Here is an 18,365-nt window from a genome sequence, read left to right as displayed (position 1 = left end):
CAAAGACGCTTTGCTCAGTCGTTCTCCGCTCTCGCAGCCGGAGCCTCTTGCGGCCCTGACGTTTCACTCCGAACTGACGCCACTACTAAACCATATCAAGCAGTCCGTTCGGGAGGAAGTTGCACGTCCGGTCTCTGTAGTGCCCTGGCATCTCGACTCTATTTTTCCTCTGGTGTCGTTGCAGCAGGTCTTCCGAGCCAAAGTCGCTGAAGCCCTTCCAGCTGCCTGTCAAACTCCTTAAGTCGCTCTCCTTAACCTACACTGAAGCTGCTTCCAGGTGTCACCACGCCCTACAATCGTCGTCTCCTTGACATACGCAGAAATGTTAGCAGACTCAGTGTTCCGGTTTTTCCAACCAGTGAGCCTCTCCCGTGAACAGGACTGTTTCTACGAATGGCTCCGGTTCCTCCCCCCCTCCCCCCCCCCCCCACACACACATACACAAACACACTTCCGCATTTTTGCAACCCTTGGCACAGATCGGACACCCTGTTTGTTTGCCCTGTCGATTCCGAGGGCATGTGGCCCGCCACTGTCATCGCCGTACGGCCAAATGTTCCGACGCTTCGCCCCCTGTCTGCCCACCTCAGCTGCTGCGTTCTGCTTGTCCATCCTCGTATTTAAATCCACACACAACCACGATCCGTTCATCCCCTTTCTCTCGTCGCCGCTCATTGTCACCAAAACGCTCTCAACCTATCTCCATTGAGGAAGGAAACCAGGGGTGGTATACTGTAGGTGTCGCCTCGGTAGCGATGTCTGTTTCTGTCCGGACTGATTCGCTGTACTGAGGCGAGAGGCGTCGGCCTGGGAGCTGCCTTGGCTCGGCAAAAACACCGTTTTGGAGAATGCGTCCTTACGTATGCGAGTAGCGTGCTAACGGAAGTTAATGCAACTACTACATTAAGGAGAAGTAGGGCTCAGCTATTGTCGGAGAGACCAAAATTTCGACTCTCTAAATTGGGCGGCCAGTTTGGAGTCGCCTCTCCGTATGGCCTCTCCGCATTCGGAAGTTTGAAATTCGCGTAATCTATCAATTTGGTCGCAAGCACATGGAAGCCAGTTCACATGCAAGCCGATGCAAACACATGGATGTCATGGTTGCCAAGGACTTTCGTGGCAACTTCATGAAAGTTACGGCGTGCAGGGGCGCCTCATCGGTTCCTGATATGCAGCTCTGTGGACATGACAAGGGATCCATGTGTCGGGCTTCACATAAGTAAATCGGTCGGAAGGAGAGTTGGTAGCCGCTGTACCCCTCCACGGTAGTCTTTCAAAGCAGTCAATAGCGCCAAACAATGTCGCCCCGCTCACTTGTGCGGCCATTGATAACCGGGAACAGAGTACAGGGAGACGATATTGCTAACGGTTAAAAAAAAAAAGCAGCGTCTGCTTAAGATAAACAAAGGTTATATTGGTATGTGCAGCTTAAGAACCAGATGTCGCCGCACGCCGATGATATAAAATACTTCGATAGGTTCAAGGGTGCGGGAGGACTACTTCTTCGGGAGTAGATGCGGAACACAAACTATTTTGTGAACTATTTTTCAGCGACCTATGAGAGTATACCGTTTCGGCGTCCATATTAAATCACTCTTTTTGCACCGCCACGAACTTCTTCCCCTGCTGTCGAAGATTACAATCTCCACTCAATAGTTAATCAGTGTTGGTAGAGGCCTTTGTAAGGAAACCGCCACATTGGCGTTAATGTTGTTTTTGCGCTTTTTGTAGTCTCTAGACAGCACTATCAGCGCTGTTCTGTCCCTGTTTCCACTTGCGGAGTTTCTGCTAGTACCGCGGCATTTGCATAGACACGTCTGCTTTCATACTTTCTGCAAATGATGGGTGCAGACTGCAAGCAGACCAGGAGGCGCCCGGGAACGCGCCGACATTTTTGCGCCCCCGTGACTGGTTATCGTATATAGATTATCATACTGTAAAATATTGAGTGAAAGTTTTGATGCACTTGATCGCCCGCAGGTGGTCTTTCCTAAACAATTTTCGCTTTAAAACTTAAAACTGCTTTGCAAGGCTTTCACTCAAAACCTGAAAGCTTGGGCGGACTTGCATGCTTGTATACAAAAGCATACAACAACAGTATCTTACCGGTACTCACCTATGTGGCAGAAGCGTGGAGGCTAAGAGAGTTCAGCTTAAGTTATGTACAACGCAGCGAGCTATGGAAAGAAAAATAATAGGTGTAGCGTTAAGAGATCGGAAGAGGGCGGAGTGGTTGAGGGCACACACGCGGGTTAACGATATCCTAGTTGAAATAAAGAGAAAGAAATGGGCTTGGGCAGGGCATGTAATGCGAAGGCAATCTAACCGCTAGGCCTTAAGGGTAACGGAGAGGATTCCAAGAGAATGCAAACGTATTAAAGGACGGCAGAAAGTTAGGTGCGCGGATGAGATTAAGAAGTTTGCGGGGATACAGTGGCCGCAACTGGCAAAGGACAGGGTTAATTGGAGAAACATGGGAGAGGCAGGCTGATGGTGATGATGATGATGGTCAACTACCGCCACTGTTTTGTTCTGTGTTCTAACAGCCGAAAGCAGGCAGAAATGTTTCAGCGAGGCCACCTTCTGTTCCCTTATTCTTTTCCCTTAACGCAGAGAGCACATTAATAGTTGTAAATTGGAGCTTGAAAATAACGGAGAAGCTTGAAAATATTCTGACGACAGCCCGGCGAGGTACGGATTCATAGTTGTAACGTTAATACCCAGGTAGCACACGACGGCGGGCCAATATTGGAAATCCACTGGCAAAGCGTGGCCCTAACTAGGCCCAGAGTTGCCAGTGAGCATCCGATATTGGTTGTGCCACTCCTTAGCACATCCAACAATGGCCCTGGTTGTCCGTCGCTTTACCAGTATTGGCTGAGCCCTCATTAGATCCTGGCTATCATGGGCCAGGTTAGCCAGGATTGCCCCACTGTTTGCCATTGCTGGCTGTGCCATCATCGAATCATGGCTATCATGGGCCATGTTAGCCAGTGTTGTTCCACTCTTTGCCAGAATTGGCTATGCCATTTCCGGGAGCTGGCTATATTGGCCTAGGATTACCACCGCTTATCCAGTGTTCAAAGTATACTGGCAAACGTTGGTAAACATTGTGTCATCCATTAAAATGGGTTCAAAATTAATTTTATTGTCGAGTACCATATCGGCAGTTCATAATTTTCGAACGCGCTAAAACATGCGAGTTCAAAGATTTGGTTTTATTTATTATTATATTTTAAGCGAACACTTTTGCAGTTTGTGAGCAAAGCTACCCATGATTCCGTTGGAAAAACTGCACTCTGGTTGCGCAGTGAGCAGCAATAATACGTTTAGAATTGCGATCGAAGTCCTGTTGATCAGAATTAACGTTCTGATTACACCCGAGACGCCTTCAACAAAAATTGTGAACAGGTGCCTTCAACAAAAATCAAATAAGTTTCATTTTATTAAATTTTTGGAATAAAAAAATCAGTTTTTTTTATTCGCTCTAGGAATTCACTGCCGCAGTGCGCAGCTGGTGTCTGCTTCAGGGAGATCGCGATACAAACGTAATAGATTAGCGCAAGTGCATTCGCTAAACCGAAATTGTGCTCAGTTTTGGCAACGTCCAGAAACGAAGCAGTCGCCTCGTAATTTCGAATTATGCGTTGCGCTCGTGAAATATTAGGCGGGTGCTTCATAAACGAACGCGGACACGTGCTAAGCGGTTCCTACGCTTCCCTACGTCGTGCCCTGTGATTGCGCCTTTCCCGTATTTTCTGATTTGCTATTTCCTTCCTTTTCTGCAAATCGTTGTGTTGGAAATTGTTGTTTTTGACCATTTTATTCTTCTGTTGCGTAATTTGCATTGGGGGCAATATAGCTCTTGCTCACGTCCTTGCATATTTACTCGCAAGTTTTTTTTTTCTTTCGAACATGACCTTTATTGATGAAAACCGTCGAAAGTAGTTGCGAACCACAATTCAACATGCCTTTGTTTGTTTTTGCTTTTTTGCGCGAAACTTCCACACCAACAAACAATTTGAGGATTCTTCGACGACCACTGAATAAATGGACTGACAACTGGCGTTAGACGCATGTTAACCTAGCTTGTTTGGCGCATGTACGGTACATGAAACTATGAAAGAGCGCGCATTCTGCTTGGATATTTTTTTTTGCTTTATATTTTTGTTATTATGTGGTAACATTTTAAGCTATCTTGAACTAACAGAAGCCACATCATACGGCCCCACAAAATACGCGAGTGTCTCAAGTCGTTTTGGCGAAATGCATCTTGAAGCTCCAAGTTTTTCACTTCAAAATTTTCAGGCTTTTGCTGCAGCTTTGTAGCAATACTTTGACGCTTCCGTGTTTCCCATCCACTTGTCTCTTGTAGATATTGCTTTCTGTACTGCCTGTGGCCATGTGACTCATTCTCCAAAAATTCCAAACCCTTTTCACGTGTTTTGGCCTCTTTCCCTCTCTCTTTCAAGTCTTCAAGTCCAATATCTCCCCACCTGTTCTCCCGGCCGTGCCCTTTTCCAGGTAGCGGGCTAACCCCCCACCCCGCGAAGCGCTATTTTTTCTTTTTGGTTGTCACTTTCTCAAACCTGTTTTCCCTCGCGCGCAGCTACGCGCTTCGCTGTTCCTCCACCTCCCTGTCTCCACCTTTCAGCTCGAGGACTTTTCTCGGAACCACAAAACCTGTGTAAAGGAAAATTCCTCTCTCCCCTCCAGCCAACCCCCCACACACCATCGTCTCCACTGCTCGTCTTGGAACCGCGCGACTCATCACAATAAGACATTCTTGACTGCACGGCGGAGCTCAACCACGTGCAAACCAACGCGACGAAAATGCATGCACACTCGAGCTAGCACCGTTCATAGTCTGCGCACGCGAAAAGCCACACTCATATATTAGGAGAGCTCCGACGCGGTTCGTACCGCCTGCAAGATCTTTTGTAAGTACTAAAACTCTTTTATCTTGATATACGTCTGGAAGTTAAAGTGGTTTTTGTAGTAAATGTTGCTTTGACTACACGCGCCTTTATTTTTTCGGCAGGAGAAGAGAGCGAGCCAAAAAGCACGAGGACGACTTCTGTGTACCCACTCTCATTGCGAAATGGCTTGCTTGACGTCGTGCGCAGTGGAATTGTGGCCGAATGGTGAGAATTTAATTTTTCGTCTTTGGTGAGATGAACTCACTAAAGATTCACTACTTTGGCTAACAGCGGGTTTGAACTCATAAGAATTGAGATAGGATGCATTCGGGAATATGTCCTTTACCGCTTATGCACGACGGAAATCAGAACCGCTTAATTAATTTTCCACTGCAGACTAGTTGGTAAGGATATGTGTAATACTTCCGTAGTGTTTCTTTTTGCCTTCTACTCTTGCAGACTCAATAGAAAATCCGCAATTACTGGTTAAAGCTTTTGCCCAAGTTCTCTCGCAATGAAAAAGGGCATTACTCTAGACTATCAGACTAGTATTTTTGTGCGGTTTTCAAGTTGCAGTTTCGAATCCAACTATAGCATGCATGCGAAGCAACTAAGGTAAAACAAAGGTGCCCTGAGTTCCTTGCGTTCAGCGTATTTCGTCAAAAGTCGCAAGCCGCATTTTTGACCCCATTAAATAAAACTAATCAAAAATGTTGTTTTGACGTCCATGTGGAAGAGACGCTACAACCTGTGCATATTTACTGGAATAAAAAATTACCTCGCAATTTAGAGACACTAGTTATGATATTAAAACAAAATAATACATTAATCTGTTTTCAATATCACATTAATTTCCTTATCTCGCATTGAATATATTTACTGGGAGTGCGACACGACGCATTAAACTAAATTAAACCATTTGGTGTAAGGGAAGTTTAGTAAATTAAATTCCACTTTGTGCAACTAATGTGGGGCTGGTTCTTAAGAATAAATTAAAAATTATCCTGTAAAATATGTTGCTAGTATCTTCACGATTACTGTGTTTCACAAAATTCGGTGTTATCTTTGTTATGTTTGTTTTTGTTCTGTGATGGCCATAATTCAACTTACCATGACATCATGCATCTCTTTGCAGGCTTGGCACTTCGTGAGGCCATCGTGCAAGAACTGGACGAGGAATTTGTTTGAATGCAGTCCAGCAGCCCCCTTGCAAGTGGAGTGCAACGATTACTTCGGATATGACTGATCAGTTCACTGGAGGACAGCTCCGCTGAGCGCTTTTTGGATGCCTTAGCCGTGCCGCAGCAGCTTGCCGAGATGCTTTGTCCAACCAGATCGGCACTCACCAAACTTGAAAATAAATTGTTTTCCCACAGCCTCGGCCACCATGCTCTTGGGCCCCTTTTCTTTACTCCCCAGGGTGGCTGGTGGTAGCGCAAACCATCCTGTGTGCGCTAGAAGCGTGATTCTTGTAACTCAAAGCAATAAACGGGTCTTTTTTCTTGAATTCTTTCGCACCCTCATTTATGAATATTTGCTAGGTAGAATGTTATGTATGTACATCTATCCACAGTGCCGGTCATTGGCGAGTGGGTTAATTGCATGTGCCAGCGTTCGAAAGCTGGATGCCATTATTCGAAAGCTGGAAACCATTATTCGAAAGCTGGATGCCAATATTCGAAAGCTGGAAACCATTATTCGAAAGCTGGCTACCAATGTTTGAAAGTTGGCTACCAATGTTTGAAAGTTGGATGCCAGTATGAGACCTTTGCTGGTCCATGCTGCAGAACGAACATCGGGACTGCGTTGGCCGCTTGATCGGCCGAGCGTTGGCCCAAAACTGGCATGAAAGTAAGGCCAATGTGTGAAGTGGTAGCGCTCGGCCCAAATGCCAGTGTAGGACCGATGTTCGTGCCAAGTTTTGCCAACACTTGCGCGACGTTCGGCCAATGTTGTTGTGCTGCCTGGGTAGGAACACCGCATAGTGGGTCAGGGAACAAACGAGAGTTGATGATATCCATGGTGAAATCGATAATAAAGCTTGGGCAGCACATATTAAGCAAGGAAAGATGACTAAACGCTTCTTTAAAGTAGCGGAAGCGGCAGTATTCGTATGTGGAGAGAACATAAAATCAGTTGCGTGGATGAGATCCGAAACTTGTGGGATTAAGGTAGACCTGGTTAGTGGGACCTCATCAATAGTAGAGGCTCCTCAATCAATAGTAGACATGCACTGAAGAGCAATCTTAACTCATATTTTGCCGCGGGAACTCGGTCTACATGTTCCCAGCACGCTTAGAATCTTCGACGTATTGCCCTGTGCGGCTAAGTTCCCTAATTAGATAGCATTAATGTCCGGTTCCCGCCTTTTTTTTAATTCCCCGCATACGGTGGGAGGAGTCGACCAACGCATGAAGTGCATTTTAGCAGTCGTGTGGCCACTTTGCTTTTATTTTGTTTCTTTTAAGTTTCCGGGAATAAATACGTCTAGTCAGAGACTACATAGGTGGCAATTAGGCGCACGGAAACAAAAAAAATAGGCGTGGACTCTTTGCTTTCACCGATCACTACGTATCACTGCGCCGATGGCAGAGCGGCAAGCAGTCACGGGTCTGGGTGAAAGGTTGGTCGACTCTTCCCACCGGAGCCCGACGTTTATCTGATTTAAGTTAGGGAAATCGGTAGGCCACACAGGGCAATAATTCGAAGTTTTCAAGAACGCTCGGAGCGTGTAGGTCGAGTGCCAGCGGTAAAAATCCGCGTTCAGATTCCACTTCAGTGCACCTTAAAGGACGTAGTTAACCAAGGGGTAATGGTACCTGTGCCGACTGATAATGGAAAATGCTCGAGGTGTACAACTTTTCTTCCTATACTCTATGACGAAATTCAAATTGCTAACGGGTGCAAGGACATGCACGCATGCGCCCCTGATTTTGCCTGTCAATGGCCTCACTCCTCGACGCGTGCGGCTATTTTGCACAGCTTGACATCCTGCAGGAGTTTCCTCACTGGAAGACTGTGCTTAACCGCAGCAGGATCTGCTTCTCCGTCTCTACGGCGATAAACTTCGCCACAAGCAGCTACATAGACATCGACTTCATAACGGAGCTGCCAATCGCATTTCCAGACCGCGTCCAGCGCTACAATCGCATCAGGGTAAGCAGCCAGACGACAGCACTTCCTCTCGGGCAGTCTATGCAGTGTGAAGCAAAACATGCATTATGGCCTGATCGTCGCAAATAGCGTGGTTCTATGCAGCCACGTCTGCAAACTGTCATTAGCAACTTGGACGTTGAGGGCGTCCCATTCAGCCTGCAGTTCATCATCATCATGGCCTGCTGTGTGGTACTTGAGTAGTGTGCTAAGGTTTCTCTGCTTTGTCCCCACAGTGTTTAATCATTGAACATTCGTAATGAAATGAGCTGTAATGGCAGCTTTTTCTCTACTTAAAAAATAAATAAAAGATACACTATGCATACGAGCGACATCTGGCATCTTCGCGATTTTCCGATAGCAGTCATAAAGGCTCACATTCATCTTGCAAAAGTGCACTTAATTTTGGAAAATGAGGTAGTCATAAACTTTAGCTCTTTATTGAACCACGAGTGCCATTCATTCCGTTGCGTAATTCGCACCAGAGTTGCCGCATTAGGATCGATTACTGCTTGGATAGATCATAAACACATGTTTGAATTTGAGTGGTGGAGGAGGCCACTTTTCTGAATTGGCATATACCGGTTGTTCCCCGTAACATGTTCTGCAATTCTTCTTCAAAATAGGCTTCATGAGTTAGAAGAGCACTTTTTCGACATAGCATTGTCAGCGGTGTAGCGCATCAGGATGCAGCTAAGACATGCTAACTAGCAAGCTGGTTAACGTTTTACCTTCTGAAGTTAATCTCCTTATCGATATTATTTATGGTATTCTACACTCCCCTGAATACATGCAATTTAGAAAACGCAGTGCAGCGGGACTCTTAAGCACATTTGACGTCTTAAACTTTCGAGGGTTGAGTACCTATGTTGAGATTAGGGTCCCTGAGTATGCAAGAGCTGCCGCGGTGGCTCAGTAGTTATGACGCTCGGCTGCTGCCCCGAAAGACGCTGGTTCGATCTTGGCCGCGGCGGTTGAATTTCTGTGGAGGCGAAATTCTAGAGGCTCTGTGCGATGTCAGTGCACGTTAGAGAACCCCCGGGTGGTTGAAATTCCCGGTGCCCTTCACTACGGCGTCCCCCATAGCCTGAGTCGCTTACGGACCTTAAACACCATAAACGAAGAGCACGAAGAGGAGCAACGCTGCAAGGCTCAGAAGCAGATCTCTTTGATATATACTTCTCACAAAGACTGCTACTTATTCTCACATGTGAAATTGGTGCCCTATTTGTAGAGATCTCGTGAGAACACGCATCCACGACTTAACTGCGATATTCCTAGTCCAGTATATCGCACAATAATAGCCTTTCTTTAACCTATACGACGCGCCCGTCCTATTCAGTGGTTAAAGAGAAAGCCACTGTCTTTGCACGGCCAATTCATAGTAGGTTCACTTGCTTGCACCCGCGTGAACTCCTTGCTGGTTCTAGAGGCCCGTGTGCTGTGCGATGTCAGTGCACGTTAAAGAACCCCAGGTGGTCGAAATTTCCGGAGCCCTTCACTACGGCGTCTCTCATAGCCTCAGTCGCTTTGGGACGTTAAACCCCAATCAACCAATAAACCAATCTTTGCTGTAGTAATGCCCAATCCGGCGTGATGAGGAAACAGCGGTCAAGCCATGGCACCGACAGAACAGTCCGACGCCACAGAAGCAGTAGCCTTTTAATGTCACAGAAAAGGAGCGCTTGTCACGAGCTAACGCGGATTCGTGCTCATTAGTGGCTTGTCGAGGGTATAGCGAGTGAAGTCCTTCATCGTGGCGGCGGCAACGTGTTTTAGCCGCCTGCATTTAGGAACAGCACATCCGCTTAACGTATTCTGAGGACTCCGCACACTGGCGTGTGGTATAAACCACCACAATGCAGCGTAACTAGTGACGCCCAGCGGTCGCAGCGCGATCATTCATGTCATAATCATCGTGAGCGCCACATCTTTTCTGCTCTGGGGCGCAATGGAATGGCAGGCGCTCTGTAAACCTTTAGTTAATTTGGTTCACAGGCTGTTTTACGTAAGTGCCTTTATTATACCCCAGAACAACAGCTTTTATTTTATATATTTATTTCGAAATTTTACATATTCTTTCTCATTTGGTACACAGTTTTCATGTTTTGTTCTATCATTTGTTATGTTGCGGCTGGGTGTCCAGAGCAGTGCAAAAATTGCAAATTACGAGGTTAGTTGGTGCACTGATATGCTTTTTAAACGTGCCGCCGAAGAAAACATTGCAATGAGGCAAAGTCCTGCTAACAACGTTGGCAGCAAACACAAGTACGTGCTTTGGATAGTGTATCGCTGCCGCGGAATTTATATGGCCGGCGAATCTACCAACACGTGTTCATGAACGCCGCTTGACGCCTGTTCTTGTTGCGGAAAGCTGTCACGCCCAGCCAACACAGCATCATCCTGTCTTGCTTCCCTCCTGCTCTTTTTTGTCTATTTGTGCGAAAGCACTTCTTGTTGCGTTCTCGGCGAAACCCGTGGCATGAGTAAAGCTTCCTGGCGGGTCACGTGGCTCAATTTGTAGCGGCTGTGAAACGGCTGTGAAGAGGTTCAGTAATCGCCCTGAAGGTTGACGATGGGATTATGGCATTCCCTGAAGTAGTCTGTGCCAAAGTAAGGGCATAGACCACCCGATCTTTGCCGTTGAAATGACTTTTGTCGAATCGGAATGGCGGTGAATCTTGGTGTGCTCGGGTGGAAGGCAGGCTTGAACCTGTCTCATTATGAAATTGCCCCACAATCAAAAATTGGCTCGGCCCTTACCCCCAAAAATTAGAGAACTGATTTGACCCACATGAGGAACCGACCTGGGACATCCCCAGCCTGGGTTTAGCCGACCCCCAAAATTTAATCCGCTTTAAAAATTTGGGAACCCCACCCCTGAAAAGCAGAAAATTGACCCATGTGCGAAAACGACCTGGGACATTCCAGGAATGTGGCCGACCCCAAACATTTGTGTCCCACCCCAGAAATTTGAGTGTCCCACCGTGCCTTCGCACAATATTTTGTGCATAGCAATAATAAACCATGCGCCATTATTTTCCTTGCTGTGAGAAGCTGCTGGAAAACAATTTGGTCTGGCAACTCGCTGACGTGTTGTTTGCGAACAGCTTTTGCTGGTGCTAGTCTAGGATTTCCGTCGCTTTAAAAGTACTTCAGGTGCGCCGCACTCATTGCCTCAGTGTCAGAACTGAGAAATAGGAATGGCAAACGCGTTCAATACAAAGTTCACGAAAGTTCGTTCAAAGGAACTACCGCGTTTTATTGACGAAAAAGCTGCGTACACTCAACTGAAGCATCAATAGCTCTGAAAAATTGAAAGAAAACAAATTAAATACTGACACAAGACGTTTTTGTCAGAAAATTTTAGCAACGTCAATGCAGTCTTTCGCGGATTCGAGCGCCAATAATATACACTGCCATTCACTGTCAATCGGTACCTCTTGAATTTGACATGCCGCGGTTCCACCCAGGGGCAGCGAAAAGTGTTCTGCATTCGCCTATACTGTTTTAATTAATGTCGATTTCTTTCGATGCCGAACAGCAGCAAATCCGGAATGAACCATATGATCGATTTTTGCAAAGAGGAAAAGATGAATATAACATTTCCAGGGCGTCCCTTATCGCTGTCGACAGAAGGTTGCCATCATAGGTGTTAAGCTTTTTCTAGTCAGACCAGAACAAATATCTTCGTGCAAGATAGGATTCGAACTATCATCCTTGCGTTCCGCAGCCGAGCGTGGTAATAGCTACCCTACTTCCGGCCAACGCGCATGTAGTTCTCCTTGTCTAGGGCGCTGGAGAGTGTTTGCAGAAAGGCGTCGAATCAGACGGATGCCTCCCAAACGCCCTCCAGTGTCTCCAGCATTCAAGATTCACAAGCAATTGTGTACTTAATTAACATGTTAACCACACATCAGTGACACAAGCAGCAACATGGCGCTGAAGGCTTTCGGTTTGGTTTGGTTTATTGGGGTTTAACGTCCCGAAGCAACTCAGGCTATGAGGGACGCCGTAGTGAAGGGCTCCGGAAATTTCGACCACCTGGGTTTCTTTAACTTGCGCTGACATCGCACAGTACACGGGCCTCTAGAATTTCGCCTTCATCGATATTCAGCCGCCGCGGCCGGGATCGAACCCGCGTCTCTTAAGGCTTTTGTCTCACCGCACTTTAGGTCAAGAAAGTGCCCTCCAGAATGTTTTTTCCCTGTGTGTTCGTCAGGATGTCTTGAAACCTGAATAACTTCTATATTTGCTTTCGGTTTGGTCTGCCCTTGCATGCCGTGTCGCCAGTTTACCTCCCGCACCAACGGGACGACGTATCCGGTGGAGCACTACGGGATGAAGTACGAGTTCGACAACCGGTCGCATAGCCACTTCTGGAAACTTTACTTCCACACGGGTGGGCTGAACGCATTCTTCGCCTACGACGACGCCGAGACGATGAGATATAAGGTACATACCTAGCTTAATTTACTTTATTTGGGATTAATTTCACTTCGACAAGGGTCGCTATCAAGTAGCACACAATAATATAGTAATGCTATACGAAACATATCCAATAGTTCTGAACAAGAGCGTTTTTGAGAAGGAAACAGTTTACGAAAGCACTTTTTGCATATGATGTAAGATTTTATTCTAACAATCAATGTATCCGCAGATCACTTGACAGCAGTCTTGCAGCAGTTTTTTTCAGTTGTTTTTGCTATCCTCAAAAACTGTTGTCCCTTGGTTTTCTACTGCAGTCTTAACTGCTCCATGTGAGCGATTGAAACATTTTAAAGGAAGATTTTGCCATATATCAGAAAAGTGTACCATTGCTTTCAATATTTCCATAACAGTATCTTACAGTTTTCCAACTTTCAAAATTTGTGGCCGAGAATGTTGGACATGCGTTGCGTAATACGCAGTAACGATACACGTTAAATTGAGAGGTTAACGTAATGCTAAAAGTAAATATAAACGTAAAGTTAGTTACAAGTTTACAAAAGCATATAATGTTAAAGCACTGGTTTTCTGAAATCATGACTAAAATTATGCTTTTTTGATTGCTGTGTTAGTAATTAGTTTCATTATTGAACATGTCCAGCTTTCTTGCGTCCACTTAACTGTAATCCAACTAATCATAGTTAACAATATCTTACAATATTCCACAGTTGGTTTTCAGTATATTTTAGGTAATTGTCTAATCATCGGATGCATAGCAATATCTTGCTTTTAAAGTGTTTACTGCGCTTGCATCGGGTCGTTAAACTGGCGTGGATAGCAAGTGGGGTGTGTTTTAGACAACAACTAGCAGAGAAATACAAGCATCCCTAGAGCGAATCTGCGGATATAAAGATTGTTGCCGTGGAATCTTAAGATGTGCGAGGAAAATGCGTTCATAAACAACTTGATTATAAAAATCGTTTATTATACCCATTCATTAGCAACATTTATGGGGCACCCTTGGTGACAGCGTATTTAAAGGGATGATGTGCTGACTTTTATCGAAGATATTTGCAAACTTTAACTTCGGGTACACCATATACAGCTAGCATAGTACATCTACAGGAACTCTAAGGACGCGACGAATGCCGACAGTTGCCGCGATTGTTGCAACGTGCACGGGCAATACAGCGCATGATATTAATGAACATACGCACATTTTTTTTAAGCTGCAGTTTGGGAAGTTTAGAAACCGCGCAGAAGGACGCACACACTAGCGTTAGGTTACGTGCACAGAATAGAGCCCAATGTAGAATACATATGCTCAGTAGAACGTTCTCGCAGGCTAGCTGGTTCATTTTCGAGAAAGGTTAGAAAAAGCGCTAGATGGCGAAGACAAAAGACAGACAAAACGAACACGACACCGCGGGCACGAGTTTGAACATCTTCGTTTTTCTCCTGACGTCGCCCCAGGATGGTACACGATCACAGAAGAAAGTTAGAAGGGCAGCAAGTAAGCAGTCTTAAGGTGCACCCCCCCCCCGCCCCCCCCCCCCCCATGGTGCCCGCGCAATTTTTGTAGCGAGAGCTACACTACGCCAGCTCTTCGAGCCTTCAGCGTGGCACCCCTTGAGCTCCGTGGCCTTGAGCCGGTTGGTCACGTGGTGCGGAGCAGCTGCGGCTGCCGGCGGCGCGGCGCACCGCCGAAACCGAGCTGCACCAGCTGTGCGCATGCGCCGTGTTGAGTGAGGGGGGTGGGGAGTGGAGAGGTGGTGAGGTGGAGAGGTGTCGCAGGTGTATAAGTAGGCGGCTCGGCGGAGCTCTCGCGTCACTCCAGGTTTAACCAGAGCTAAACTACAGCCAATTTTTGCTTTCTCCTTCTTTGTATGAGGGAGCGGAGAAATGGCGGAGGGCTGTTCTAGTGCGAGGTAGACAGGACAAGCGAAGATATGAAAGCGCTTATCCTGTCTACCTCGTTTCTTTGTGTCGTGTCTTTTGCGCAAAAAACCCACAATGCTTAGGCACCAACTAGCCTGCAAAAACATACTCGCTGTTCTAGTGCCCTAGCACTCGATGCATCGTTAGTGAGAAGGCCGTCCTGCCTGCGGATAAAGCCTGCACATGGCAGCAGTCACCTGCCTCTGCTGGCAAGCGGATTGCGCTAGCACTAAGTGGGACATTAGCGAGAAGGCATTTGTGTGTAGTGGCGAAGCCTGGTGGTGTGTTGATAGAAGAGAACTGGTTTCGCTGCGATGAGAGGCAAGAGCAGAGTATATACAACGAACACTGGCTACTAGAAACGACACAGTGTACGTAGACGCCGCTACATACACTGAGGAGAGAAACCACAAGAAAAGCAAAGTGGCAACACTGATCAACTCGGACCTAAAAGAAATCACAAGCGCATCAATCCGAAACTGTACGGTAGTCGAGGCCGAAGAGGTAGCCGTGGCTTTAGCGGCAGTGGAGGGCTACCGATCCAACAGCTCTTTAACCATGCTCACAGACTCACAAGCTGCATGCCGCAAATACCTAAACGTCAGAATCAGCCACAGCGCGCTCCGCATCTTCCGCTAAAGTGGCAAAACCGAAAACAACCAGGCCAAACACACGATAGTTTGGGTGCCGGGACATACCGACATTACAGGAAATCAGGAGGCGGATAGGGTAGCTCGAGGGTGCGCAACAAACCGAGAATCCAACAATCCCGACCCCGCTGAGGAACCCGAGCCGGTTGCCCAAAGCTATACAGAGGGACCAGACGAAAATACCCGCTTCCACACAAATAACTAAATAGAGAAGACGCCGTAGAATGGCGAGAAGCTAAAAACGGGAACATTCCCGTGCCTAAACATGCTAAGCAAAATCTACTCCACGCAGTACGAGAGCGCGTGCCCGTGGTGTGGAGACAAACCAATCCTATACCATACCACATGGGCTTGCCAGAAAATAGACGAGCTAGCCATAACAAAAAACCTTACTGCGGAACAGTGGAAAAGGTTGCTATCCAGCGACATCCTGAAAATCCAACAAGAACTCCTAAAGCGTGCACGCAGGGCCGCTACCCTCAGCGGAGCCCTGGACTAGGGGAACCGGTCCTGAAAAGAAGATGGAAGAAGTTGAGATTCCCTTTGCCTTATCTGATAGAGGGGAATTACAGAAAGGATTGATGAAGATTGTTGTAGGATGCTTCACGTCTTGCAGATTCGAATTGCTCTATCACATTGCTAGAGGGCACTTCTGGAGATGTTAACTTTTTATAAAATTAAAAGCACAAAGGAAGATACAAGCAAGGAGAAAACACATTTACACTTGACTGTCTCGCAATTCTACGTGACGAAATTCCGTGCATAATTGTGTTAGCGCACCTACGTCGGATTTTGGTTAACGAAGTAAATCGGGGTTAAATTTTTCCCCCTTGTCTATGGCGCTGCGTAATCCAAAAACTCTACGCTAGTCGCTGAGACATTTCGTGGAGCTCTGGAAAGGCCAAGCTGCGCATGCGCGAGGAGCGGGCGACGTCACACGGCGCACAGCTGACGCGCCGGGGCCACGCGCTCTCCATTGCCTCGCCGACAATCTCTCTCTCTTTCTCTCGCTCCGTCTTCCTTTCCCCAAATACAATTTTCATTTTCTTCACTACAACCTCTCTTTTTCTTTCTTCTTTCACTACCACTGCCTCCCTTCCTCTAAGGTGCGGTTCGGGTGTCCACCGAGAGGACAGAGAATTACTGCGCCATTTCGTTTCCTCAAAAAGCGTTGTGTTCAAAGGGCAAGGCATCGCGCCGAACGGGTGGTGATGTTTCAAGGACTCCCTCGCAGCGCTACAACACCCTGTCGCGTTCCACTACTAAAGGCGGTTTAAGCGTCATTCATTAGCAGTTAATTATTATTTAGTCATTAATCAGTAATGAACCATTAATAAGTGTTTCGTCATAACTTCGTAAGTAGTCATTATTTATGTCTGACGTCATACCGTGCAGGCGTCACCAGTGCCACAGAGGCAGTCAAAGTGGTGCGGAAAATGCTTTCGCCTCTACTCACTTTAAACAGTCAAAGTGCTCTTGAATTTGTTTGCATTGATATTTGATGATTCAATATCTGTCAGTATTTGGGGGTTTTGTTATTCTCGGTAAAAAGCAATGCGGGGCCCCTTAAGAGCCATCCTGCGAACGCCAAGCAAATGCAACTTCATGCTGCACTGTGTTTTCCTTCGGGCGTTGTGAGTTCAGCTCTTTGTGTGCCGCTTCTTCTTCGTCCCTTTAGGAGAATTAATTGCTGGGCTAGTTGGTGATCATACATACTAAAAATAGTTTGCGCCAAGACAGGTACACACGAGAAAGAATACAGCACGGCAGCTCCTTTTTTGTCCGCTGGCTTTTCTTCAATGAACGTCTTATGGCTGGCGGTGTACATTCCTCGGAAGAATGCAGGGCTATAAAGCTTTACCAACGCTATAGTATCTTTCGCCATAAAACGATAACAAGGGTTTAAACAAACATAATCAGTGCTGTTTCTAATTGAAATATTCCATGCCCAGGTTTTCAGCCAGTGTTCTGTCAGTCTAGCCTGAGTCACTTTCAGACGTTGAACCCACATAAAGAAAGCCGAGATTTCCCTCTGTGCCTTCATTACCGTTGCGCTAGCTATCCATATCGAGTTATTAGACTCCTTTAGCATACCGTGTACCGTGTTTACGTTACCGGTACCAGGGTACCGGGAGCCCATGCGCAGCCAATACGCATGCGTAAATCGCCTTGACGGCGCCAGATGGCGCCAGTGACCTGGTAGCTGCGCGTGTGCCTGCAGCATCAGGACCAATCAGTGGGTGCTCACCGGCGGTGGGCGGGCTTCCGGTACTCCGGTAACTTAACGGTAACACGGTACATGGTATGCTAAAGGTGTCAATTACGAACTTGGCCACTGTACAGTCTATCCCAATAACCAACATGTTAAACGTATCGTTGGATACGTCATCCTTCTAATCGCGAGGGACATGTGCAGATGCAGGAGCTGCTGAATGCCTATCCGGACGACAGGTGCGTCGTTTTCGACGACCTAGGAGACGACCTCCACGAGGCGACCTTTCAATATGCCAATAAGACGGTCGAGTTCAAGAAGTATGGGATGCTGGCCGAGGTGGCCGGCGCCATGGTGCAGAGATACGGGCCAGCCTTCCCACCGCAGTACTACTAGAGGACGCGCACAAGCTCCCGGACATCATGGCCTCCAACATGCATCTGTCTCTAAACCTGGAGCCGGAGGCTTTGAAGACTTTCGGGCGTCGTAGCGAAGAATATAAGGCTCAAAGACGTGTTGTTTGTGTGAGATTTTGGCCGGGGGTGAGAGGGGGGGGGGGACGCTGCGAAGGAAAGCAGTGTGAAGCATTGGGTGAGGACGTGTCCTTTGGAGGTGCTGTCTTCTATATGAAGACTCCTCCTCTTTTGCCCTAGGAGAAAATAAAATCTACAGTTTTCGGCATCCCAAATGTACAAAATCTTTTTGACGTTGCATTCGAAACGGACTTTTTAGTTACACAATAATCTGAATTCTGGGGACTGGAAAAGTAGTTCAACAAACATGCAAGAAAATAGAGGGGATAGCTGCCATCCTGCATAGTTTATTTCTAGTATTCTGGGTGCCACTTAAGTGCAATGCGCTTAAAGCAATTAAAACACAGGACAGGTAGCTCAAAAACTGAACTCAATGTCGGAAAGAGTGTACAATTACAACTAGGACTTTCTTACGTCCAGGAAGGCCACTCTCAAGATAGGCGAAGACACCATCGAGGACATAAAATTGAGTGACGCCACAGGGCTCAGTATTTTTTCCGACCTCCTTCAACATTGCGATGTTGAGACTCCC

At 46.8% G+C, this 18,365-nt stretch overlaps 1 protein-coding gene across 1 annotated transcript in view; it reads left to right on the top strand.

The window, feature by feature from the left end:
• Nucleotides 1–17,696, top strand: part of LOC149347645 (uncharacterized) — a 47,894-nt gene extending 30,198 nt beyond the window's left edge. The window contains exons 6-8 of the mRNA XM_089541620.1: nucleotides 7,902–8,075; nucleotides 12,366–12,527; nucleotides 17,505–17,696. Coding sequence (XP_089397746.1) covers nucleotides 7,902–8,075; nucleotides 12,366–12,527; nucleotides 17,505–17,696 — 528 coding nt within the window. The remainder of the gene's footprint in view (nucleotides 1–7,901; nucleotides 8,076–12,365; nucleotides 12,528–17,504) is intronic.
• The last annotated feature ends 669 nt before the right edge of the window (nucleotides 17,697–18,365 follow it).

Source organism: Amblyomma mixtum, chromosome 4, assembly GCF_055824585.1.
Source record: "Amblyomma mixtum isolate Tamu chromosome 4, ASM5582458v1, whole genome shotgun sequence".
Taxonomy (NCBI): domain Eukaryota; kingdom Metazoa; phylum Arthropoda; class Arachnida; order Ixodida; family Ixodidae; genus Amblyomma; species Amblyomma mixtum.
The sequence above is the reverse complement of the archived record's forward strand: the minus strand, read 5'-3'. Positions and strand labels throughout refer to the sequence as shown.